The sequence below is a fragment of the Squalius cephalus genome (genome assembly GCF_949319135.1).
Source record: "Squalius cephalus genome assembly, chromosome: 8".
In the NCBI taxonomy this organism is placed as follows: domain Eukaryota; kingdom Metazoa; phylum Chordata; class Actinopteri; order Cypriniformes; family Leuciscidae; genus Squalius; species Squalius cephalus.
In genome coordinates this window covers 33,254,847-33,281,941 of record NC_137129.1, presented here as the reverse complement: position 1 = coordinate 33,281,941, position 27,095 = coordinate 33,254,847, and the positions used below count along the sequence as shown (strand labels likewise).

The 27,095-nt window shown below is 40.2% G+C and overlaps 3 protein-coding genes across 6 annotated transcripts in view; 1 reads left to right on the top strand and 2 right to left on the bottom strand.

The window, feature by feature from the left end:
- The window catches only part of LOC307163494 (formyl peptide receptor 2-like), a 322,109-nt gene that overhangs the window by 76,110 nt on the left and 218,904 nt on the right, over positions 1–27,095 (top strand). The window lies entirely within an intron of this gene.
- On the bottom strand, positions 5,591–12,451 carry dbpa (D site albumin promoter binding protein a). Its single transcript, XM_079879209.1, has 4 exons — positions 11,502–12,451; positions 9,916–10,347; positions 7,685–7,929; positions 5,591–6,297 (listed from the first exon to the last, which is right to left on the bottom strand). The coding sequence occupies exons 1-4, from the start codon at positions 11,689–11,691 to the stop codon at positions 6,082–6,084; spliced, it is 1,083 nt and encodes a 360-aa protein (XP_079735335.1). The 5' UTR covers positions 11,692–12,451; the 3' UTR covers positions 5,591–6,081.
- znf865 (zinc finger protein 865) lies at positions 13,768–26,577 on the bottom strand. 3 transcript variants are annotated; one of them, XM_079880170.1, is made up of 3 exons: positions 25,559–26,577; positions 25,141–25,250; positions 13,768–21,738 (listed from the first exon to the last, which is right to left on the bottom strand). In XM_079880170.1, the coding sequence occupies exon 3, from the start codon at positions 20,962–20,964 to the stop codon at positions 16,444–16,446; it is 4,521 nt and encodes a 1,506-aa protein (XP_079736296.1). In that variant the 5' UTR covers positions 20,965–21,738; positions 25,141–25,250; positions 25,559–26,577; the 3' UTR covers positions 13,768–16,443. The 3 variants fall into 3 exon arrangements, with proteins under 3 accessions (XP_079736296.1, XP_079736297.1, XP_079736295.1); XM_079880171.1 differs by having other exon boundaries at positions 13,768–21,747; positions 26,443–26,577; XM_079880169.1 differs by having other exon boundaries at positions 13,768–21,747; positions 25,559–25,956.

The window sequence follows — 27,095 nt, the reverse complement described above, 5'->3', positions numbered from 1 at the left end:
CCATGTCTAGATTTAAAATTAATTGCGACCTGTCACCCTGGGACACATGACCATCAACGATTAAATTACTTCTTTGAAGTGACCATCGCATGTTCCCTTCGCTAACGGACTTGTGGAAGGGCCCTTTGTGAAGGGATTCAGTTGTTGACTTTCTTTTGGAACACCCCTACAAATCTCGTCCCCTTCTGGAAGTGCACTTCAAGGGTGCAAAAACGCTGTTTGGAAACACCCCTCAGTTGCGTCGCTGCCATTTGTAAATCGTCTCCCGTGGCCTCGGCCTCATGAGATAGTAAAGCGTCCAGCGAATGCGCACTTCAGAATCTAGCAGGAAGTAGTAGGCTAGATTATCCAGGGAATTTTCGCCTACTGTTTTTCGAATACTATAGTTGCGTCCCAAATGCTCTTATACTCTATGTGTTTATGCACTATGTACTCATCTGTGTAGTGCGTAAATTTTATGTTATTTTGTCATTCAACATTGGAGTCAAGTGCATGAAGAGTCCAACATTTCACACTTATTTTAATTTAGTTAATTTAGTGCATCTTCCAGGTATTTAAAGATTTATTTTTGCCGTTTTTGCATTTTATTAGGATAGGACAGTAGCTAGACAGAAAGTGAGAGAGGGGGACAGATTTGGGAAAGGTCCACGAGCCGGGACTTGAACTCGAACGGCGCACTTTCCCACAAGGAAGTGCACTTTTTCTTTTAGAATTTTCAGTGTGAACACACTACTCACACTATTTATGCCTAAACATTTCCTTGAATAGTGCATAATTACGCAAATTGGGATGCATCTTACAGCATGTATTCAGACATACTACTCTGTTGGCATACTGTTTTTCACATACTAAATAGTAGGGAAGTATTTATTTTGGATGCAGTGCAGGTGTGTTCGACTTGAAACAGTGATCGATTAGTCAATACTCATTATGTATATTTGTCACGTTTTGGTTTTGTCATTGTCATGTTTCTGTCTTGTCATGTGATTCCCTGTTTGTCATGTGATCCCATGTGTCTTGTTATTGGTTAATTGTCTGATCATTGTTCACAGGTGTCCCTTGTCTTGTAATTAGTTGTGTATTTAAGCCCTCATGTTTGCCATGTGTCTTTGTCAAGTATTGTTTCATGTAGATCTCTGGTTGTAAGTCTATGTTCATGTTCCTGTCTTCATTTTGAGTTTTCATGCCATGCCATGTTTTTGTTTCATGTCTGATCTTGTTTGTAATAAACTGTACTTGGGTTCTCAATAAGCTTGCCTCCAGTGGATCCATTTCAGTATTATAAATTATAAACTTAAGCATACTTTTTTTTAAACACTTAGCCCAACTGCAAGTAGCCTATATATTAAATTATAGTTTAGTAATATTGCTTAACATTCTAAGTAAATTGAAATCAAAAATATCACATGATAATATCTTTTCGTTACACAAATATGAATTTAGCAAACCTTGCCCTACAATTCTGTGAATGAAACAAAGGCTTTAATGAAATCCCCTGTATGTTTCCCAATGTTTTTTAAGCTGCTTAAATGTACTTAGCACATGGTGAATATTTTGCTAAAATGCATTGTGCTTATGTTAACATGTTAACAACAGGGAGGGAGTTGATGCACTCATAAGCACCCCATCCAGTTGGTGGATTGTCTATGCCCAGAAACGGCCCTGGACATGAGGGTGAGTAAATGATGACAGAATATTCACTTTAAGGTGATAGTACCACGTCCTTTAATATCCTTTCTTTTTCAGTAATTATAGTTAACAGCTTCAACTTCTTGTGGACTCACGTCATAAAGGAACATACAATAGGACTCAAACACCTCCTTATTAATGGAAAAGAGCTACCTACTGTACATCTTTTCTCCATAAGATAATTAAAAACATCAAAACAAGGCCTAATCTTCACCACCATCAACAGGTTGGCCAAAGTTTGTCAGGGCCAGCCTGTTCTGGGACATCACCGTAATCAAACATAAAGGACTTTTGGCATGTTATGAAGCTTGTATGGCCAGGTCTGGATTATGGACCGTGAGCCTCAGGGCCTCAGGCTGTTAGGGCCCTCCAAACCCTCAGCATATATAATCAGCTGACAACTATGGCCCTCAGCCTCTTGGCGAATACAGCACAAGCTGACCACTAGAGCCCCTTAGGAGACCAACGTGAGCCGGTCCTATTTTTAGTCATCTAATGTTAGCCTACCCTTTTTACCCGCACAACACTAACCACCAGATCCAAAGGAAGCTTTTTCCTCAAACCATCATGATGCTCAATAGCAGTGACTCACCACCTCCCCCAACCTCCTACCTGAAAAGTCTACTAGACGCTGAAAGGGATGCATATGTGTATGAAATTACAGTACCAACCTCAGTGAAATAATTCTCCATTCAACACTGCAATAAAGCACTAATACAGAGCACTACATTTCATATTAATGTCCTATTCATTGTTGCCCAGTCCTGGTAATGTTCTTTTTATTTTTCTATTTCCTTTTACTGTTTTAACGTTGACTGCCTCATGCTAAATGAGCGCGCTGGAGAAAGTACATATTGTTTAGTCTCTAGTGCAGCAGAACAATAAACCTTGACTTGACTCGATCAGTGCCAAGGCTAGACCGTTTCCAATACACCCAGAAAAATGTTTTGTACAGACATAATATTTCACACATATCCCTAACTTAATTGAAACTTAGTCGCTGTGAGACTTTTCAGTAAAGTGAAGACATTTCTGTCTGCAATTTCAAGCTTTTCACCTGCAGTCTGTCGAAGGCCACTTGGGTGAATGGATGCTATATTTGAATGCTTTCCAGAGATGAAGAACTTTACTTTACATGACCTTTTGAGGTCTTTTAGATTGGAAGAGTTTCAAATCTTCACCTACGGTCTTAAGATACATCTATGAGAAGACTTAGCCGCATAATAGGCGCGCATTGACGTAAGCTTTCAATGGGCAAGGCCAAACAGATGGCATGCAAGCAGGTTAAAAGAGCCTTTTGCATGCCTGAAACTGGTTTGGATAGTTGGCTGACAGGGTGTGTGACAGCTGCTGTTAACCTTTATTCAATTAGCTTAGAGACTGACAATAGCACAGAGTAAACAAAATGCGTAAGCAAGGGCTGAGCTGCTATTTCACTTGTATGATCATTCAGATTGAGTCAGAGTTTGGCATAATGTTCTGGTCTACCAGTGGTTTATATGAAAAATCAGCCTCTGATTAGATTCCAAGACATTCATTCAAAATGTCCCATTTACAAATGACTTTGCTTTCAACCATCAATTCTGATGTTAATTGGTATTTACAGCACAAGGGATTCATTGTCAGTGAATAGGGCTAATTATTTATTGGTGTTTTAGGAAAAAAAAAAAAAAAAAAAAAGCCAGAGCACATTTCCCAGCATCCCTATAGGCAGGAACAGTAGACATTACCAAGTGATGTTTGGTAGTGGTGCACTCATGGGATTCATAGTTCATAACAGTCACAAACAGGGAGCTGTTCAAAATCCACATGTGGAAAGGGATAAAATGATGAATACAATACCCGCAATAACATTTAGCAGCGTGCCGTCACAAAAGTGTCGACAGGCTACCAATGCCCATGAAAGTGTATGTGCACACAGTTACATAGAAAAATAGCACTGTCAAAAGTTTTTAAGCTCATTAAGGTTTCAACCTTCACTTGATTTAAGCTTCTTTTTAACAAACTGTACGTTTCTGACATGGCATCAAAAAGAGTCAAAAGTGGTAGAAGAAGTTCTGTCAAGAGAAAGGAACAGTCAGTCTACTATTTGTTTGTTTCAGGTAATATCAAATTCATACACACAAGGACAAGATTGCGTTGACCCCCCATTGCACTTGAGGCCTTGCACAGTCCCGGTGGATGGTTCCAACAGTGAACGGGCTCGACTGAGTAATTCAAGATGGTCTTGCAGTTACAAGGGAGGTAAGAGAGCAACACATTTCCTTTGAAAAGTAAGTTGTTGCGAGAAAACAGTGAAAAGAAACGTGAGAATTATAATAATAACAACAGCAATGATATTGCAAGCAATCGTAATAATAGAACAACAAAGTTCAAAAGGAAAATACATTTAATTCCTATCATTAATATAATAAAGTTATATATCCAGCACTGTTTTTTTTTTTCTTTCCATTTTTTTTAACAGAATCTTCCTCCAAAAAGAGTTGGTAGTGCACTATTCATTTCTGTGGAATTATACAGCCACCATTAGCTGGCTCCAAAGAATTGGACAACAATCAAGCAAAAAAGCCACAGTTTCGCTGATCAGCATGGCGTGTTTTTTTATAGTCATCCCAGACACCTGAGAAAACTGATAAGAAATCAGATCTGTCTTTTTTATCGGAAAGATACTACATTTATATATTCAAGTTATGCAAATTACATCTATAGTCACATATTCAAGCATATACTCATGTACACACATATATCTAGTGAGAGAATAGTTCAATATTTAATATATAATATAATATTGTACTTTGTATGGTACAGTAGTATTAGGGTGCATGTCTTTTTTGGGGGATGTGGGGTTAATTTTTGAGGAGGTATAGATATACTTGTGAAGGTCTATATATATATATATATATATATATATATATATATACACGATTCCTCATACACTGATCAATAATCATAAAAAATCAAGAGAGCAAAGGTTATAGGCAAACAGGTTATAACTGTTGGGTTATGTGCGTTTGGGTCAAGAGACTGGGTGAGCACCATATAAAATAACGGTCGTAAACACGAAGAGTGTTTTATTCCTGCACCGGAAAAATATGCATGCGCCAGCATGCAACTCACTCGCTGACCTGGGTGAGAAATGCCAAACCAGCACCGATCACGACGTCAAAAGCTCGAGGAAGAGAGAAAGAGAGAGAGAGAAACAATATTGCTGTGTTTAACAGTTCTGTGGTTCACGTCTTCAAAGAGTCTGTTTGTGCATATATATATGTATATATATTGTACTGGCCATAGAAACCCACGTCCAGTTTGTGTCAAAAAGAGTGTGTGTGGACGTATTTGCTTTAACATTTAAATATATACATGAAAAAACCTTCCCAAACATAGTGACAGGATGTAATGCCATCTTTCTCTCTCTCTTTCTCTCTCTCACCTCAGGATAAAACAAACACACACATTAAATTTTAAGAAAAGGAATCAAAGATACCAAAACAAGTGCTTGAACAAACCCATGATGAAAAAAATGAAACTATACAGTTTTCATGTTCACTATTTTTCTTTCCGTTACTCTTACTGACATTCGTCCCTTAAGTCTTGTTCTTCCTGACCTGCTTGGCTGCTCCTGATGTTGAAAATATATCATTTAATGATAACGATCCTGACTTTTTCTTCATATAGCCCTCTTTCAGTCCAGCTCCCCAAACCCTCCCACCCATATATAAAATATACAAAAAAGATTATTTCCAAAATCTCATCGCCTGCCTGCTTCTGCAAGTATAAAAATATACAGTTTTCCTATGTCAAAATCTTTCTCGCTCTCGCTGCCATCCGCGTTCCCTCCTCCGCCTCTTCATCTAGTCTATTATAGCTGACCCTAACAGTTCAAAAATATACAATGTTTTTTCGTCATAGAAAAAATGACATATCTACCACCTCCTGTATAATTCTCTCTCTGAGAAAATCATCCTTTATAGAAAGAGGATGTTCACAAGGGCTACATGACATTATAAATTATCTGCCTTTATGATCCGTGAGTATTTAAGAGAGATTGGATTGCACATCCACAGTCAAGGTTTGGGGTGGTATCCTAGGAAAAGAGCTGATGCTTATGAAATACGCTTGTGCTTGCATGTAGTCCTTGTGCGCATCCCTCGTGCTGGGGCTGTTCAGCTTTGAACCACAATTTTCAAGCATTTGATTCAATTAAGCGCCGCCCCAGTAAATTCAACAGATCCCTGCACGTACGAAAAGAAATTTGTGAACAGTCTCGAAGTGCTCATTCGAAGCAGTCGCTATGAGAAAATGCAATTCCAGGATGAGTTGAACAGCCCTTGAAACGCTATTTCAAAAGCAGTAATTGTCTTTCTCTTCCTTCCGTTTTTTCCTTTCTCCTTTTCACAAGTCTCCATGGCGGCTCTCGTATTTGTTGATGATGTTGCGACAGCGGCCCAGCTCTTTTCGCATATCGGCGACCTCTTGTCGAAGGGCAGCGTTCTCCCGTTCCAGGAATGCCGCTCGAACTGAAATCTGGTTCTCCTTGAGCCGGCGGGCGTCGCGAGAACGTTTCGCTGCTTCGTTGTTCTTGTAGCGCCGGTTCCAGTACCTGTCGTCCTTTAAGGGTGAAAAGGGGGAAATGGGTCAGATCATAATTACAGATTCATGATATATTATATTACTTTTTCAACAATTTTACAGTTTCTTTTTAATGATCGGTATCAGTTAATATTGGATATTTAATTGTGCATGCTCATTTACACATTTTTACATTTAGATTAGCATTTAACCCTTTACAAAAATTATTAAAGGAAAAGTTCACCCAAAAATGAAAATGATCCCATAATTGACTCACCCTCAAGCCATCCTAGGTGTATCTGACTTTCTTCTTTTAGCCAAACCACAATCAGAGTTATATTAAAAAGTATCACGGCTCTTCCCAGTTTTGTAATGGCATTGAATAGTGCCCGAGTTTTTGAAACTCCTAATAAAAGTACTCCAGTGGGTTAATAAAGGCCTTCTGAAGTGAAGCGATGGGTTTTTGTAAGAAAAATATCCATATTTAAAACTTCCGGCAACTGCCATACGCACGAGAGAGACCCGACGTTTGACGTAGGCTTAGGTGAGAATTGATGAACGCGGAAGCGCAGAGCATAGAGACAAACAACGGTCACGAATTAGAAGTCTAAAACAAGGATTTGAATATAAGAGAAGAGGAGCTACGACTCCAGAACTCGACTCTCTCGTGAGCGCGCGTACGGCCCTTGCCTTAATAGTTTAAACTATTACGGTTATAAACTAGTTATGATCTATTACGGCCCTAATAGAGTTTTAAATATGGATGTTTTTCTTACAAAAACCCATCGCTTCTCTTCAGAAGGCATTTATTAACCCACTGGAGTACTTTTATGATGGATGGATGCGCTTTTTGGAGCTTCAAAAACTCGGGCACTATTCAATGCCATTACAAAGCTAAATATTTTTTAATATAACCCCGATTGTGTTCGGCTGAAAGAAGAATGTCATATACACCTAGGATGATTGAGGGCGAGTAAATTATCGGATAATTTTCATTTTTGGGTGAACTATTCCTTTAATTTAATAACACTGTTAAATGTAATCTTCAGCAAACCTCAAAATGAATAAGAATGAAATTTTTCATACTGTACATTTTATTGTTGTGATGCCTAAATTCACTTGTAGCATTTTAATGTTAAGTGTTTTATTTTTAATTTATATAGAGCAAATAGAACAGAATTTTAGCATCGGCCATTCATCTGTTATTTGCCATTCAATTATTATTTATTATTGGCTTCATATTAATTTAATTATTGGCCAGAATTTTTATATTGGTGCATATTATATATCCATCATAATATTTCATAATTATAACATACTAGATTTTTTTTTTAATATTTAATTTTCATTGATTATTCATGGACGTCTTTCCAGCAGCAATCTGGAATCTGGAAAACAATCTCTAAAATGAAATGCGGTGTAGTACCTTCTGATTATCTGGGACCAGCATCTTACGGGCCTTCTTGATCATGGGCTGAGGCTTCAGCTCCTCCTCTGTGAAGCGATGCCTGCGTGGGTCAAACGCCTGCTGACCTGGCACACTGGACAGAGCGAGGTCAGCGGGGTCGGGATCAAAGTTCACCATGACATCAGCCGCATTGGTGGGTGGCACCACCGGCGGAGGTGGGCATGACGGGCTCGGAGAAGGGTCAGGTGGTACAGTTTGAGCCCCTGTTGAGAAAGAAGGAAGCGTAAGGAAAAAATTGCCTCTCTCGTCACCAGACAGACGAAAACACCACGCGTCTGGGCTAAAGGCAAAGAGGATTATGAACAATAGATGTGTATGTTCCCTGACCAGCTGCAGTGGCTTGTTTTGGCCACAAGGGTGCACCAAAAGCCAATGTGGACACTTGCCCAATTTCAGCAGCTGGCAGGCAAGGTCGACAAGGCAACCTGCAGTTTCAATTCATGTCATAAACATCCAAAAAACCCTCATAAAACTCCCATTTTGTTCATGGTCGAGATCGTTTAAATTCATTCGGCCTCGTTTTCCAGTGACAGCACTTTCCATTGCTTACTTCCCATATATTCTTCCTCTTTTTAGTTTGAAATATGCTTTTAGAGCAGCTGATAACACTGCGATTGGAAGGCGGGCACTTGACGTTAATTATGATACATTAGCTGTAATGGCAGTCGCTGCTTTAAATTGTTCCTGAGCGATTTCTTACACAGAAATAATGTATTTAGGAGACACACGTATAATTAAGAGGTAATTATGTGCATGTAACGTTTACTGTTGTATGCACCTTTAATCATCTCATGTAAATGTTGAAATAAGATCATTCTGTTTATTGCAACAACAGAACAATCCAGCTTCAGACTTAAAACATCTCTTGAAAGCCCAATTTGCTCATGTAAACATAATCAAATCTTTGTAATTTAATAATGAGCTTCTAAGCCCTGAGCACTCAGGAGTCCTGCCAAAGATTTGTTTTTCATTCATTAAGACAACACACAAAGAACAACACGAAGTGATATAGGAAGAATGTTACATAAAGCCCGCTCCCCTCCCACCAAACCGACGACGTTTTGTCCAGTTCCTGTACTAATCCTCGTCTGTCTAAAATCTAGCAAGAGGGGAAAGAAGTGTTTTTTCCCATGGACATGCATAAGACCAGCTGTCCTTTGGGCCTCTTCCTTTCTATGAGGGAGGAGACATAAACAAGAGACACAGCTGTGTGCACAATTCACATAGTACAAGCTATACAAACACACAATGACATTCAATGTTTATATTGCCATACAAAGGCAATCAATCAATCTATCTATCTATATCTATCTAGCCACACATATCCATACCCACAACTTTGAGACATCCAAACGGCATTTACATATCTCTTAAAGCGTATATCTATCGTTTTAGCTTTCTCTTTCTATTTCTCTCGTCCCTCCTTCTTCCCTATCCGATCTTTCCCCTCAGTCTCTCTCTCCATTGCTTTCTGCATCGGCACGTGACAAGTCGACTGCACATGGCCTCAACGTGTGAGGGAGCGGGAGGGAGGGGGAGTCAGAGAGAGAGAGATTTAAAAGCATGCAATAGAAATGCACCCACCATCTCCAGCGGTCTTTCCTCTCTCTCTTTCTGTGCAGCATTTTGAAAATTCAAATGGATATTTGAGTTAATACAGTGCAGAATATTGCACGCTAATTTAACACTGTCGTTGCGCTTATAAGTAGTTCTATGTGCAGTCACTAATGCATTACATTGCTAGTTAGGAATGATTTCTTTTGCTTGGTCAAGCTAAATTTGGTGCTTCCCCAAATATTGCATGAGGTTATTATCTGCTCTGATGATTATGCTGTAAAGAAACATTTCCACTCTACATGCACTAGTACACACACGCACATACACACACACAGCTGTGCCCTTAAAGCTTCAAAGCCTGCATTGCCCTTGGCATCAGAGGCCAACAGTTTCAGACATCCCATCATGCATCACTGCAGTCTACATGAATCGCTGAGACTGTCTTGCTCTTGTTCACACCAATGAACACACAAAAAAAAAAGTGGAGGAGACAAAATAACTGGTTATCATAAAAAAATGCAATATGGTCACATAACTATTTAAGTCAGTTTAGCAAACTAAACATTAAGCAAGCTGTATTAGCCATTATGATTCCACACAAAACCTAATGAAAAACTGATGAACGTTCTTACCATGTAGACACTCCGGACCTCCCAGCAGTCCAGGGCCCTGCGGCACGTCCAGACCCAGTAAAGAGGATGATGAAGACGATGAAGAGAGGGAAGAAATGGAGGAGGCGGAGGAAGAACAGGGTGGAGATGATGAAGGTGGGCACTGGGAGCTCTGACTGGGTACGGCCGACTGTGTGCTCTGAGAAGGGACCTGAGCGGCCGTACTGCAGGTGTTTCCCGACGGCATGCACCCCATCCCGTTCTCCGTCAAGAACTCCTCCAGGTCCATGTACTGTAGCTGGAACAGGCCGCCGTCGCACGGCAACGTACGCTCCCACAGCAATGGTCCGAGGAAGGCAGACTGGTTAGTGGAACGCAGGGTGCCGTTCCCACCGTTCATGCCCCCAGCTGGACCCAACGAATCCTCTTCAGAGTCCAGAGGTTTGTCTTTATCTGAGAGTGGCAAAAAGAACAATAATCTGTCGAGTTTTTATTTATTTAATCAGAAATAAATGAGCAAATATTTCATGGAAAGTTAAATTGCAAAATTACAACAGCAATGTGAATGTTCATTCTCTAAAAATAAAATAAAAAATCTGGCTATAGTCACACACACACCCACACCCTCTAATTTACCATAGCATAGATAATAATAAATGCATCATTTATGCAAATTAATACAAATTTCTAGGAATGGCTGATATATGAGTACCAATTCAGTTATCAGCAGGAATTAGAGATTTTAAAATGAATCATTACCATAATATTTATTAAAATGTTGAATTATCTTTTATTTTTAAAGCTGCCATCTCCAACACTGGGGCTTTTGAAGATGGAGCTGGGGAATATGTGCTGCATAGTGATAGCAGGGAAAAAGCTGTGTTTTACTCTACAATACAGTGTCCTGACAAATGGGAAGTGGAGGAATGTTCGAGAAGGAAACCGTAATAAATGGAAAGAGGAAAAAAAAAAAAGGATATCGGTGGGGAGTGGGAGTTTTCAACAGTGCCAAACAAAGCACAGCAGTGGAAGCATCATCACACTGCAATATTTACCAATATCAAACTCATATTTAGAGAGTCAACGTTAACCATTTATTAAAAGTGTTGTCACAGTATTCACCCTCTTCCTGATTACTTTTAACCTCATATCGCTGATGTGGCATAGATTATCCACAAGAGGGCGCAATTTGAACAAACAATGTGTACTTCCGTATAAGACAACGTCTCAATGAATTTTAGGATGGCATCCCTTTAATGGCAGTGAGCTTCAAAAATCCCTTTAAGAGAGGGGAGAGGCCCCTAATTTCTTTAATTTGTAGTGAACCCGTCAATTCACATCATTTGTCAACGATTTATTCATCCAGCTGAGGAAACGGCCAGACTGAATGAATAATAGAAGATGTTTCCTGGTTGCACAGGACTTAAGGTAGATCAGTCCAGAGCTTTGGTGGCAACAAAAGTTATATTGCCGCTCTCTATTTGTAATTTGACTACCCCAAAATTATTTCTAAACAAAAACGATATTGTGGGTAACATAGTATGTTAACAAAGACGCAATTTACGAGACAAGCACTGTAAAAGTGGATGAGATAGTGAGAGAGTCACCTTTCATCGCACAGCAGTCTTTCCCTCTCTGGTCCCCTTTAATAGGCAGCTGAAGAAGGGATTTCAGACTGGCCATGGAATTATTCGGGTGGCCATTGGTGGTGGTGCCTGCAGGGTTGGCAGGACCGAGCTGTGGACTGGTCCCTGCTGGAAGGTCAGGTGGCAATAGCTGAGAAATTGGCCTGGACATTCCTCGGTGTAACACCTCGTCCAGGTTCAACCAGTTAATAACTTCAGATCACTGGACAGTTGGGCTGGTTGACTGAATCAAATGTTTCAATCAAAAGTAGAAAAGCATTAAAAGCTGAGTTTGGCAGTTTAATGAACGCCTCGTGCCGTGTTTATAAGCATTTAAAATTCGCATTCAAAGTCCCGATGCGTTCCCATTAGAAATCTGAAGTGAACTGACGGTCCTGTAGGGTCCGCTCGAGTGAGAAAGATGCAGGAGATCTACTTCATCCTCTTCAAACGCACTGTCTCCTTTGAAATAATATTGTGCTGTTTGTTTCGCGTTCAGTGAACCTTCCGTGGGATCGCCGCTCATTTGTTGACGTATGTCATCGCATTTGACTGGTGCTCCTCGCGTCCAGGACAGAAATATTCCCCGAAAAACCGAATGAGTTGGATTAAACGGGCGTCCATGGAGCCAGAGATAAAATTCAATCCCACACAGTCTGCGAGTAAACTATAATACCAGACTGAATCGAATCGAGAGTGCTGGAAAAACTCCGTGTGCAAATAAAAAGATGGTTTATAAACAATTAAACGTGAGCTATGACGGTTAAGACTGATGGCTGTTATTATTCCTCTGCCCTCTTTGTTGCTCTCTCTCTTTCTCGTTATTTTTGTAGCTAACCTCCGCAACCTCTCTCTTTCTCTCTCTCTCTCTCTCTTTCTTTCTTCGGGCGCTCGGTAAAGCGAGCGCTCGGTATCGTAGCAAAAAGTCAGCTGGAACGTACACGGGCAGCGAGCGCTCGTGACATCACCTCTCACGGGGGAACGGCACTGAGGGGCGGGGCTATTCATTATTCATGATACACACCTCCTCGCCTTAACGCCCATAACATGATAAACAAGCCGCTCTGGCCAATAGGATGTGTCCTGGTTTACATATTAATATCAGACCACCCCTGTTTTTCACGAACCTCTTCTTTGCCGTTACATTTTCATAGATCGAACTAATTTGAACGGGAGGCTACACACATCCAAGCAGAAGGACAAATGACAAGGCTCGATATAAAACATGTACGGGTCAATTACACCATTTTAATGACATTTAAAGGACTTTATTCAAATTGAATTGACATATTATTAATAGAAAATGTGTATTCGAAACTTTTCATGAATCGTATTTGTAAAATGTGTAAAAACAGCGGCACGGCATTGTTGTTTATAGCTATACGCTTAAAAGGTTGCCTTAAAAAACAAGTGAGGGCTGCAATGAACAGTGCAGAAGCTATATTTGCTTCTGAGAATGTTCCTGCGGAAGTTAATATATATGGAAAAATCAAAAGAAGTTGGAACTTGGGACACAGAAGAATGCAACTATTTTAATTGCAGTTGTAGTCCATCCAAATTCAAACTATGACTCTTAGTAGCGCCGCTATTTCTAGACATCGTCAGATTCATTCATTCTCTCATTTGTTTCTAGTTGCATTGGCCAGAATAATCCAAAAACGTGAGCACATCGGTTTGGCCGACACAAATGTATTTCCACAGTACCTTAAGGCCAGCACTAGACCTCGTAGCGAGCACATGGCTCAGGCACGCGCGATCGCTACCTACCGGCGGCCTCTCCTTCACGCGATTGGCTTAAAGTAGGTCAGTATCTGCCCTTCGCGAGATCCAATTGGACAAAACTAGGTCAGTCGCTCCTCCCAGAGTTTTCCCCATGCTAGTGCCGCGTGAGATGAGTGTACAACAACATGCAAAGACGAATTGGTGAGATCTTTGTGGATTAGAGCCGGCAACTCTTGTCAGAAGCAGAGATCAAATGGAATCTGCCTTTGCGTGTTTAAAAATGAAAACAAATTCGAAGAAGGTTGTTATGCATACTAATAGACAGACTGAAGTGTCTGTCTACACAACTGCTAGAGTTATTATGCACCATTTAAAGGGAGAAATTATTATTATATACTTTTGAAATAAAATTGAAACATCTGATCTTTATTAAGCTGTATGCAGAGAAGGGGAAGAAGCAATGCACTATAAATAACTTTTTGTGTGTAAATGAATGAAACCAATTTGAACCAATGGAAATAATCTTAAACAATTTAACAATTTTATTCATGAATAAATTTTTCACCGATTTTTCAACTGCATAGTAAAACATGCTTGTAATTTAAATGACAAATATGGAGGGATCACATACCTTTTGACCAGTGAATTTCCATGGCTTTAAGTCTTTCTTTATTCAGGATTTGCATGGTCACTATCAGATAATTCTGAAATTGTGATTTTTAGTCCTGGTAAAGTGAACCGAAAAACGTTTAAAAAGCTTGGCAATTTCTGTAGTGTATATAACTTTTTCCTAGTTATGCTCAGCTCAAAGTGTCACTGGCTAGAAATTACTCATGAGTTATTTTTAAAAGGTCCTTATTCAGTTATCACACTGAAAATGTTATGAAATTAGTTTTAAAAAATATTTGTATTGGGGTGGAATTCTATTTATATGGCAGCTACCAATATTTTAAATTAAGTGATTTAAATTAATATATTTACTGCTCAAACGTGAACTGCAGCATATAGACTTATGTTTCACGCTGGCTCACAAGGAAGTTTTACTTCATACAAGCGTTCACAAGGACCAATACCTAAATGGTGAAATACTGAGCAGAGCAAACAAACAAAAAACTAACAAAAACTTATATATTTATATATTTTCAGGGCAGTAAATCACAGCTTTGCCTGAAATTTCAGATAAATCCAGGGTTTCTGTATGAAAACTGTATATGGATTTTCACTTTCAACCTGGTTGTAAAGGAAAAAAGTTCTTAAACAAAACATGAGAATACAAAGACTGTTACAGTAAATTTAAATCTGAAAATTCCTTATACTTACAAAGTACAATGTAACAGAAGTTGAAACAATTGAACACAATACGCATGGTCCTGACAGGAAGAAAAAAAAAACAATCACTGGTATTGTGCATGATGTGTTCGACAGTCTGCACTGTACAAGCCTTGCTAGGCCAATCAAGTTGATTTGATTTCTGAGAACACCGCTACACAGAGAACATTACTGCCACCTAGAGGACATCATTTGCAACTTGCAGTTTCACGTTATTTTCAATTAAGCCATGTGAGATGATGTCCTGTATTGAACTCATTAAACTTTTGCTTGGAGACACTGAGAGAAAAACTAAGTGAACAGACGGTTGTGTTCCTCTGACACACCAAACCAAAGTACCCTTAAAGGCATTCTTCCCCCCAACTCTAATAGTGTGTGGCACTGCATAGGGCATGTGTCAACACATGTGAGCTGTAAACAGCACCATCCCGCTGAACACGGCACCATGGCACCAGATGCGTAACACCTGGTCGTATCCTTTAATTTGATGTTTATAAATCATTTAACCTACATGCCATAAATAACCAATTAATCCAATCTGCTCACCGCCATGAAGAGGAAGAGCTCTGCTTCTAATAAACATTCAAAAGAAAATACAACATACTCAAACAAAAAAACTGTACATTTCCTATCTTTTTATTTGCTTTCTGAGAAACTCAACATTTCTGTTGACTCAGAAAAAGAAAACAGTTGTTTAGTATTTATATTTTGTATTTTAGTTTACTGAGAGGAAAACATTGGGACAGTAGAGCTAAGTAAAAGTATTGAGAATGAATACAATAGTGTTGGGAAAGCTGGGCTAAACTGTGGTTTGGGTTAAACAGATCAAAGGGGCAGGGAACAAAAAAAAAAAAAATCACACCGACACATATATTCCCCACATCTTACAATGACAGGCCCTGCCACATACCCACCCACCCCTAAAATAGTAAAAATGATTAAAAAAAAACATATACTTTGAATAATAAAAAAGAAAAACTGTTACATAATAAAATATAATACGCATTGTACAGTACAGATTGGCTATTCCTCTCACCCGCTAGCCAATCTCGCAACCAAAGACATTAACACTTGCCATAGAAACACCTGCAAAGGTTTCTTTACATATTTCTTTAAAAAAAAAACAGATGACATTAAACACAGGAACATGGCATTAGCAACACCATTCTGTCCCCTTCTCATCGACTCTGTAGAATATTTTGCACATTTTAACAGTTTCACCGCAGAGTCCTCTTTGAGACACTGTTGAATTCAACCTGGAGTGTCATAATTGAGGTTGTTCATAGGGAATACACACATTATGTACTTGATCCTCTTCCCAAAACCAGTAACTTTCAGTTCCAGATCAAACATTTGCATTTTAACATGAAGACAGCAAAAGGGGGAAAACAAAATGCAACACCACAATGAACAAAAAAGCTACGTATATTTGAGCGTAAACAAGGGCTATACCGTTAAGCTCTGAGTACTGGGGGGAAACTAGTTTAAAGAATAGATTGTTACTGTTCAAATTAGTTCACTTTCACTGGTATGCATCCATCATTGCAGCACAAATAAAGTTACGAAAATACATAATGAATGCATTTTTAGAGGATAGAGATGCTACCATTACAACAAAGGTGCTACCAAAAACAGTTCCATAATCTAGAATATTCTTCCCCTTTGGAGAAACCGTGTTAGAGATCCATGTCTATAATGGATGGTTCTTAAGGTACAGGCTTGTTTTCACATCAACTGAGTCTTTTATTTTTAAGAGGCACTCCCTTGGTTATAGTCTGACCACGTTTAAGGAGTTGAATGTGTGGCAATTTCCATAAAAATCCTCTATGCCTATTTCCATGTTATCCCTGTACTTTTTTAGATGTCAGTTTACTTAGTGCCTGTACCCTGTCACAACTGTTGATCTTTCAATCTGGTCCTCTGTCTTCTGAACATTAGTCCCCTTTATTGACATTCTGATTCCTCTACTGACACGCCGACAAGCAAATTTGTGGCGCTGCAGGAGGGTTCCGTTCCAGAATCTAGAGGGACATCGAGAGCAAGAGAACGCCCCTTGAGAGAGGTGGTGGGCCCGATGACGGAGAGCTGTCAGTAGCCTTCGAGAACGTTTTCCACAGACTATGCAGCGCAGGCGAGTCTGACGGCCATGTTTTCTTGGCGGATGCCTGGTTACACGGTGCACTGAAAGAATTATGCGGCTTGAAAAAGTGGTAAAGGGACAGACTGGGCAAGAATATGACTTTAAGGGGACAATGAGAGACCGAAGGCCTCTAAACCTTAACCGCCCCGCACGCCATGTGCTTCCACCTACATTTAAACCAAGCCCAGCTCCAGTAAACTTGGCCCATTTCAGCTGAGCTATCCACTTCTTTCGCTTTAGCTGCTGCTGAAGCCTGCACTTCTTTCGTTTTAAATACATACGCCTCCTAGCAATTTCGTAAGCACTGAATCCAGTCATCAACTGCATGCTACTAGCCAGTTTATATTTTTTCTTTCTTTTTTTTTTCTTCCTTTGTGTGGCATCTCCCTGGGCCTGAGGGCTTTGCTGTAGATGCTGAGACTGCATTGAAAAAGGGTGCTGCTGTTGCTGGTGGTGATGAGAGTGCTGGGGTGGCGAAATGTGGATATGAGGTGGAGTGGAATGAAGGGTGTTACCTGGTACCCCTGAATAAATTAGCTGTTTCCCGCTGATTGGCTGTTGAAGCTGGAGGGGACCCATAGTGGGGTTTGAGTAGTGCAGATGTTGGGGGTGTGAATTGACATTTGAACTGTGATGTCCTGACTCTGGAGTGTAAAAGAGAGGAGAATAACCAGCAGGCTGCGGATGCTGTGTGTGAGCGATGGTTGAATGGGGCTGTTGTACTCCATGACTTCCACTTTCAGGTGTTATATGAAGGAGTGCGTTGGTTGCAGCCTCACTCTCAGAGACAGATGGGGCAGTTCCAATAGATTCACTTCCTGTTGGTTGTGTTGTTGGCCCAGTACGAGTCAAACCGTGTTGAGATAATCTATGTCTGGTCAGGCTGTTGGAGTAAGAAAATGCCTTACCACACACTTCACATGAAAACAGTTTCTCCCCACCATGTTCATGAATGGCTTGGTGATGGGCAGTTAGGTGGAAGTGATGGCGGAAGGATTTCCAGCAAATCTCACATGTATATAACTTAGGAGGGGGTTGGTTGCTTGTGTTAGCATTAGATCCTTGAACTTTATCCTGAGAATAGGAGTAATAAGCGCCAGGGTTGGTTTGATTAGTTTGATCAGATTGATCTTGATTAGCGGGTCCCCCTTGATTTGCAGCAGATTTGGTTTTACTCCGCCTCGGCTTGAAATCTCCCCGTAGATGCAGTTTTTCATGCCTTTTCAGACTCTGTGCATATCCAAAATCTTTTCCACAAAGGGTACATTTGTAGTTCTTCTCCCCCGAGTGAACAGTCTGATGTTTGGTAAGATGAAACGGCTCTCGGAAGTCTTTACCACAGATGTCACAATGAAATGGCTTTTCCCCTGTATGCACACGTTCGTGCCGACGTAAGGTCTCACGTCTACTAAAGCCCCGTCCACAAACAGTGCATAAATAAGGCCTTTCAGAACCATCTCCAGCAGCACCACTCTGATTGCTTCTCCGACGTTTTACTCCTTCTCCTGGAGCCCCACCAGGTCTCGGCTCTCTTTTCTGTCTGGGCTTCCGTGGCCGCTTGGGTTTGGCATTAGGATTGTTGGCATTCTGTGAATTAGGCTGCTGTTGGGTGGGGTGAGATAAAGGTATCATTGAACCACTCAGGCATTCTTCATTCCCACCATTTCCTGTAGATGTAGACGAAGAGGCACCCATAGACCCGAAGCCAAGCCCTCCTAACAGACCTCCAATAATGTCTCTCCGTTCCTCTCGTCCCCCAGTACTATTCATTTCAGCAGGCAAGACAGAGGCGGCAGCAGCTGCAGCAATGGCAGACATGGCACTACTGGTGACTTCATCTTCAGAGTCATCCAAAAGAGAGGAGAGAGGAAGATGAGATTGCTGTTGGTGATGGTGCTGCTGATTTTGGGGGTGTGGATGAAGTGTTGGGGCTAAAGGAGCTTTTCTGAGCGCCGGACTTGACATGCTGTTGCTACAGGAGTCTCCAGAGTAGGATGATGGGTTGCCCTGTTGACGACGGTAGTCATCAACCCTATATGACGTTTGGTAAGGATCTCTTGAATACTCAGGGTTATACTTTTCTTCAGTTTTGCCCACAGGATTTTGATTAGCACTTCTTCCCTGTGAATACAGACTGTCACAAGACATCCCTGCTGTGCTATCCTCATTCTTGCAAAATACTAATTCTTTTGTGTCCGTCATTTGTCCACCTGAAAAATCACTTTCAACTTTGCCCTCTACTGAACTTATTGAGCTACCATCACTGCTTCTAGACCTCCTCCCTGGCTTGCCACAGTCACCTGATGCAGCATGGTTAAGCAAAGAAGTGCTCTCTCTAAAGCAGCGGCCACAAGCAGGGCAGCGGTAGGGCTTGTCTTCGTGAATTTTCTCATGTCGAGTGAGAGACTCTCTGCGGTTGAACGAACGCTCACAAACAGAGCAGGCATACGGACGAGCTCCAGAATGGATAATGCCATGCTGAAGCAGGTGTCCTCTCTTCTTGAACCCCTTTCCACATTCATTGCAACAGTATGACTTATCTGGACTTGGGCAAGTGGAAGACATGGGGTCTGGATTTTCATGCTGGTGGTGAGCATTTTGAGAAATTCCATCTTGTGTTGAGTGGGGGAGATCTGACTGATGCTGATGACTTGGGTTTGTGTTTGTGCTGCTGTTGGGACGACTGCCGTCTTCTTCATGGCAGCGTATGTGTCGACGAAGGCTTGGGAGGTGGCTAAAAGACTTGCCGCACTCTCCACAATGAAAGAGAGGTTCTTGCTCAGGCTGTGTGATATTGGGAGTCATTGATTGCTGGTTTTCAGGCTTGGGGTTTTGAGAGATATTTGATACCAGCACAGAAGCAGAGTTTGAAGATGGGGCAGAGGAAGAAGAGGAGGAGACAGTTGAAGAAGAGGAGGATGGTGTTGACGAGGAGAGGATGGAGGAGGGGTCACCACCAAGACCCCTCATTCCAACCCCTCCACCTCCTCCCACAAGACCAGAGGACCCATCATGACCATGTGCCCCAGAGCTGCCATGACAGTTAGCACTGCTTGTACTGCTGCTACTGTTACCTTCTGCCTTCCTCTGGGGCAGGTAGCCAGCCATGGCTTTCTTTCTCCTGCTGCCACTACCTCCACTTCCTCCAGCCCCAGATCCACTATCTCCTTTGCCATCATCTTTTGGTATGGAGAGATGGAGTGGGAGTGGCAAAGGCAGGCCTGTTTCTTGTTGCATTAGGGAAGCCAGTTGATTAGACGAAAGAACAGGAATACCTTGGAAATCAAAACCACCAAGTGGTGATGGTTGGGGGGCAGGGTGTAGAGGGTGGTGTGGATGGGCATGGCTGTGAGGGTGGGACAACGCATGAGGTGGCAGCTGCTGCTGCTGTTGTTGGGGCTGGGGAGTTGGATGGCCATGGGTGTGGGAAGGATGAAGGGCTGGAGGAGGAGCAAGACCTGTATTCGAATCTGAAAGACCAAGATGATTATGGGGACCCTGCTGAACTAGAAACTGTTCCAAACTGGCATTTGTGGGCACTCCAGAAAACAGGTATTGGTTTGCAGCGAGCATGCAACTGAACTGCTGGTGTAAACTTCTTGCATCAGACTGGGCTCCGACTAATCCAGCCACTGAGCTGCTACTGCTGGGGGGATTATTAGAAGTGGTGGTTGAACTCGAAGGGGAGGGGGACGACGAGGATGGTCCAGGAGATGGCTGAGGAACAGAGAGACCAGGGTGCAAGGGTGGTGGTGGTGGCGCAGATGTTACAACTCCTCCAGTACTTCCTCCAGCAAAATCGAAACGCCCCATTCCTGAGTGAAGCTGCTCCTGGGCTAGTGCAGCCTCAGCAGGGTGAAATGTGCGTAGAAATTGTGGATAGCCAGAGGCAGAACTGCCACTCCCACTGCTGCTGCTCATCTTGCTTGATTTACGTGTGCTTTGTGACGATGAGGACTGAGTTTGTTGTGGAAGAGGTGGAGGGGGCGCACTCATTTTGGCAAATAAGGATGAAGAATCTGCAAATGCATTACTTCTAGATCCTTGAAGGGAACCAAGTCCAAGCCCAGACAGGAGGCCACCAGATGCCTCACTTTGTTGTTGCTGCTGCTGTTGAAGCTGCTGCTGGTGCTGAAGTTGGACTTGTTGTTGGTGCTGCAGTTGTCTTTCCAGCCCCAGTCCTTTGAACTGGTGAGCCTGGTGTCCACTAAGCATTTCTAAAATGTCCATAGGGTACTTTCCAAACTGAAACATCTCCCTCTAACTGTTGAGGGGCGTTTTTAGGATTTTTAATCCCTGTTCACCTGGTACTGCGGCAAAGTGGACAACGTAATCTTACCTAAAAGATGTGCAGAAAAAAAAAATCTGGCACTAGGGCCACTAATAATCAATATAAAGCTTTAAAGTAATCTGCTAGCAGCTCCAGTTTTTAGAAAGCAATGTCTGTGTGGGAGTAATTTGTCTGATGTTGTGACTGTCCATCCCAAACAAACAGTTTTGACTATAATAATGGGCCACTACATGTGAGAAAAGTCTGGAAGTCTTGGATTAAATAATAATCTATAAATAAGAAAAAAGTTGGTTTACAATATCATGCAATAAACACAGGTCTGCGTTGGTCTTCCAAAATGACTATATCTATAGTTAAAACAGTAAAAACATGTCTAATACTACCATATGAAATATGTTTTTACAAAATGTGTTTATCACTAAAAAGCAAATCCTTTAGTGTTGAAAGCCATTTAAAACTGAAGCGATGAGGGAATGTCTGCGTGCCTTGCTATTTATGTATTCCTTTGACAAGTTCTGAATAAAATGGTTCCACTTTGTGACTTCTCAGAAATGTCCTCATTTAAAGAGAAAATTGTGGTGAGCAACTTTTTCAATCGTTCAAGTCTGAAGTTAAAAGGTGAAAGGTTAGATAGTCCACAGAGTCTATTCAACCTTTGTCTTTAACACCTCAGCTGGAAGACCACAAACACAGCACAGTGGTATGACCAAGTTCTTCTCCTCTCTTCTGTGGGCACCCTGTCAGTCCTTAAAAAAAGATAGAGAGAGAGAGAGAGAGAGAGAGAGAGATCAAAAATAGTAAGAAGGCTTTCAATCAAAGGAACTATATTTCAAAACAAAAGATGGTACAATCAAGACATGAGAAGCAATGACTCACAAAGCGAAGGCACAGCATAACTTTTAACCAATCCACAAAACAAATATTTTTACTTTGGTACTTCTGTACAGTAATATTTAACTTATTCCACTGACATTGGTATCAACTTCTGAAGCTGGGATATTGTGATAAAACTACTTAAAAAACATTGACAGATTACTTAACCAACCATAAACATCTGACTTCTAAGGACTATGCTAATTTCTTAAATCATTTAAAAAAAAAATAGGCCTATGAGGCAATTAATTACATCTAGGCCTGAGAAAAAAAAGAGGGTCATGTTGCCAAATAGCTTTATGACATTTATACATTAAAACAATTCATGTATAGCACACACACCATAACTGACGAACCAAGTAAAAAAAAAAAAAGGGTTCTTCATAATATAAACTGTCTACAATTCATTCACACATTCCAATCCAGACAGGTTCACTTGAGTGTCAATTTTAAATCCTTATATCAAAGTAAACAAAGCACAAATTTCACACTTTTGCAAGCTAATAAATAAATAGGGTTATGTCAGGTAACTTTAGACACTTTTAACATTGAAATGGCTGTCAAATAAATTGCCCAATTTACCTGATTTTATTTGAATAAATAAACAAATGATCAAATAGGGTAATTTCAGGTAAACTAGAAGACCTTTCGTCATCGAGATCACTTCCAAAAAGTAGGGATGCGTGATATATTTGCCAGAGTATCAGTATCGGCCGATATATGTTCATTTTATGATGGAGTCGACCCGATTATAAAATTTGGCTGATATATTAAAGCTGATAAATAATGGATTATTTCCTTCAGCTGAGACAATTCAGATGTTCTCTGTTCGCCATGATGATTCTGATTTGCTTGAATTATGATTGGAATCACTTGAAAAGGAAAATACAGTTAAGAGCAACATGTGCAGCTTAAGTCTGTCACATAGGCTAGGCTACATAAAATTATAACGAAAAAACACTACTGTAAAAAAACGTTGTGAACTCTTTGTACTAGGGTTGTGTCGATGGACGATGACCGACATCACGATGGAGAGCCACCATTATGATGCCACGCCCCCAAAAGTCCCGTTCTTTTTTTCCTAAACCCAACCGTCCCGTTCTTCTTTTCCTAAACCCAACCGTCCCGTTGTTGTCCCGCGTGTCATGGAAATGTAAGCCCACCCACAACCTTTTCCTTAACTTAAGGGGCCGTGTTCATTTCATGGAATTCTACCGTGGGCCCATCACGGAATTTTTGGCGATTCTTGCAAAGCTGTTCTTTGCAGCTTCTCTGCTGCAGCCCGACTGGCAGAAAGAATAGTTTTTCCCCTTACGTGCAACCTATTGGAAAGCCCGGATGAGTAATTAGTTGGGTTAGTAAAATAACAATATAGTTTTTAAGTAGAAAAAAAAATGTATGTAAAGAGATATAGTAAAATATCGTATCGTAAAATAATGTCTTATGTCGTAATGTAGCCTAGTAGTAATAATAAATTATTATTCAAACTTTATTTAAGGAATAATACATTTTTCTTCCATGTTTTCATTTTAACAGTAAGCCTCTGTTGTGCAGCACTTTGTTTGCCAAAAAAATGTATAGGTTTAATTTTCATTTGATAATATTTCATAGGGCCCTATTATGTAAAAAAACAAAACAAAAAAAAAAACGGATAAATTAAGTTGTTTTTATGAATTCAGTTGATTAGACATGCTTGTTTATTAAAATGTTATTAAACCATTACATCCATAAAAATTAAAATGGAAAAAACAGAGTTTGGTAAAAAATAAAATGGAATTTGATATAAAATAAAATGTAGGCTATTTCATAGGGTGCTAAATATATATATATATATATATATTGCTTTGGGTTAATAATTTAACCATTAAAATTGAGTCCAGAAAAATTTAAACGGGGAAAAAGTAAAAAATGGGAGTCATTGATTGCTGGTTTTCAGTAAAAAAAAAAAAGATTTCATAGGGCCCTATAAACAACTTTCCTAATCAAGCCTAGATTGCATCAACCTTATCTTTTGTGATAAATAATATCATTAGGTAAAACTTCATATATAGATTAGTTGCGGTTATTATTTATTGGTAAATTAACCTAAGGATTAATGAACTATTAAAAAAAATGGATCAATTAACATGAGGGAAAAATTATCGTTAGATTATTGGATTAATCGGAAAAATAATCGATAGAAAAAAAGGTAATAATCGTTAGTTCCAGCCCTATAGTAATACTGACCATAATGCTTGACGTCTAAGGGCTAAGCCATTTTACAGGATATCAGGTCCTTTTAGGCCTGCGATGAACTGTGCATCATGTTGTCAAATATGCAAGCTTGATGACAAAAGCAAAAAGCAACTTTATATTATTGTTTATTTAACTATTATTCATTACTTAACCGAATTAAGAACAGACTGTTCACATTCACACACTCCAATCATTTGAATATCTATCAAAATCAAGTACTTATAGGTTATGTCAAAACTGAGCTGAAACTATTTGACCACTGGTTGTTTTACTCAATGTACTCAAATATCACCCAAATTCACACTTGTACAGCAAGTTTTTAATAAACAAACAAATTAATTGCTGACAAAAGTGACCAAATTTGGCTACATTCACATTGAATGTAGTTTTTTTTTTTTTTTTAACAGCTAGACAAATAAATACGGTAACACTTTACAATAAGGTCTAATTTGTTAACATTAGTTATTGTATTAACTAACAATGAGCAGAACATTTGTTATAGTATTTATTAATCTTTGTTAATGTTAACAAATACAGCTTTTGATTTTAATGATGTATTAGTAAATGTTGAAATTAACAATGTTGTTCATGAATTAACGTGAACTATGAATTAATTCTTAGTACTAGACTAGTTAACTAATGAAACCTTATTGTAAAGCGTTACCGTAAATATTACAGTATAACCACACCAGTCAAAACATCCATCCACACAATCCGATACAAACTGGGCCTCTACAATCAAATTCTGATATCTGTACAAATTAAATCCTTAAATCTGTCAAAATCAAGTCCTCATACCTGTCAAAAGTAAATAAGATGCAACTAAAACACGGATGTAAACAAAAAGCGCCAGATAACACTAAAAACACGTGAACGCATGGGGAGAAAACAATACTCGGATACACTGAGGGTGAAACATGAAAACCTGAGCTCAGCAAAGAAAATCAAATGAGGACACCATGTCAACATCACTAACAAAATCTGCATGCAGTTACAATTAAACTCCAGTGCAGAATTGAAATCAAACTTACCGAAGCCTCTGCAGGTTGAAAGAAAAGCGCTGATCCGGGATGGTTGTGTTGAATGTGAAGGGGATGAGGGAGAGGGGGAGAGTCGAATTCCCCTTTTCAATCACATCCCTCTATGGCAGACCAAAAAGTTTCAAAATAAAAATTAGAGCAAAATCAGACTTGTTAAATTTACAAACAATTTGGCATTATCATGCACGAAATTAGCATAAATATACGTCTGCTACTCGTTGCGTAGGGGCCAACTACATGACAGAAAAACAGAAACATAAACAAGAAAGTGACTGTGAGTGCAGACAACCCGTCATATGAATTCAGGCTATAAGCCCACTTCACTCTGCTAGCCTCTTAGCTAGCTAAATAAAGACGTCGTACCCTTTTACATCGCAACAGAATGCATTCAAAAGCATTGTTATCACACCTGCTCGTGAACGGAGAAAGTCCTCTTGAAGAGCAAAGCGTGAAAATAATAATGCTAAAAAGGGCGCCGAAAGCGTAGATGTGCACAAAGGCGGTATCCGATTTCAGGTTAGCAGGTCATTTTTCCCCATCCCGTGGAAAAACACTCTCGCAGGCCTCTCCATCGCTTTCGATCCGTTAAACAAACCCCAATTTCCGCTGGCTGCGCTCGCTAACGTTCAACCTCACGCGATATCATTCTCAGCGTAGAATTTCGACCGAAACTGCTCTTCCCGTCCGTTTTCCGCTTCAATTTTTGCGGATTATGGTCGGCCAAATATTTTCCGCCCCGTGTCAATTTTTAGTGCCCCCGTCTTCCTTCGGGTACTTCTGTTCGCCTCACAGTGGTCGTTTCCGGGCAGTGATATAAGTTCCGGGTGGTGTTACATGTTAAACCGTCCGACATTGTCCTGCTTAGTACCAGACATTCTCTGTTAGTACATAGAACCAGCATGTAATGAAGTGGGGTCAAAGAAAGGTTTTTTTTTTTCATTCACGGGTTTATTCTATCATGCATTTGGGGTAGGATGACAGTGTAATGGCGTGTGAGTTTAACAAAACACACCGCATTGTGTACTTTTCGGCATTCGTAGTCTCGTAGTGTTATTAACGGTTAAGGAAAACAGCGCCAAAAAAACAACAACAAATGGCGCGTCCTAAATATGTTACTTCTGTGACGTAGTAACACATTGTCAAAGCACACACTTCACGAGCTGCCGCGCGAGACTTAAAAACATCACATTTCATCTCTCTTTCTCGCGCTGCGCACTGACTGATACAAAATAGCCAGTCAGAACAGCTGTTCCACACATATGCGAGCCAAAGTAATTAGAACAATTATTTCACCTTGTGAGAGAACGAGAGAGAGCGCGCGCAGTATTTTAGACTGCACATATATTTTGGAAAGGATTGCAGTGCACAGCAACACTCTGAAGCCATTTTACCAACATGCCGCCGCCGCCGTCTCCCCCCCGCCACCCTACCAGAACATAAGGTCCTCGCCCACCCTGCCCCTCAAAATGGCGAATGCCGGTGATGGCTCGTCCGTCTCCCTTAGGAACCATTTAAGAACCTGAAACGTCCCATTTTAGATTACTAAACATTAATTGAAAATATGTTTCGCAGAGAACAGTTATAATTTACAGTACAGCAATATAAAACTACAGCAGTAACAAACTAATATAGGCTTAAGGCTTAAACTAATTTTTAGACCAAATATAAAGAAAAAGAAAAAAAATAATGAATGCAGGAGAATGGTAAATTGAGATTTATGGGAATGTAAATGTGGGGAAACAACTTCTTAGATTACATCAGCGATTACATTATTATAAATTATAATTAATTCTCTTTCTTTTTCATTGTTAATCTAAAGCATTCTACACTAGTCAAAAGTAGCTAAGCGAGTTTTGCCGATGTAAACAATTAGTCTAATACAAGATCACGCATGGCTAAAAATACTCAGCACATTATATATTGAGATTTAGGCTAAAACATATCTC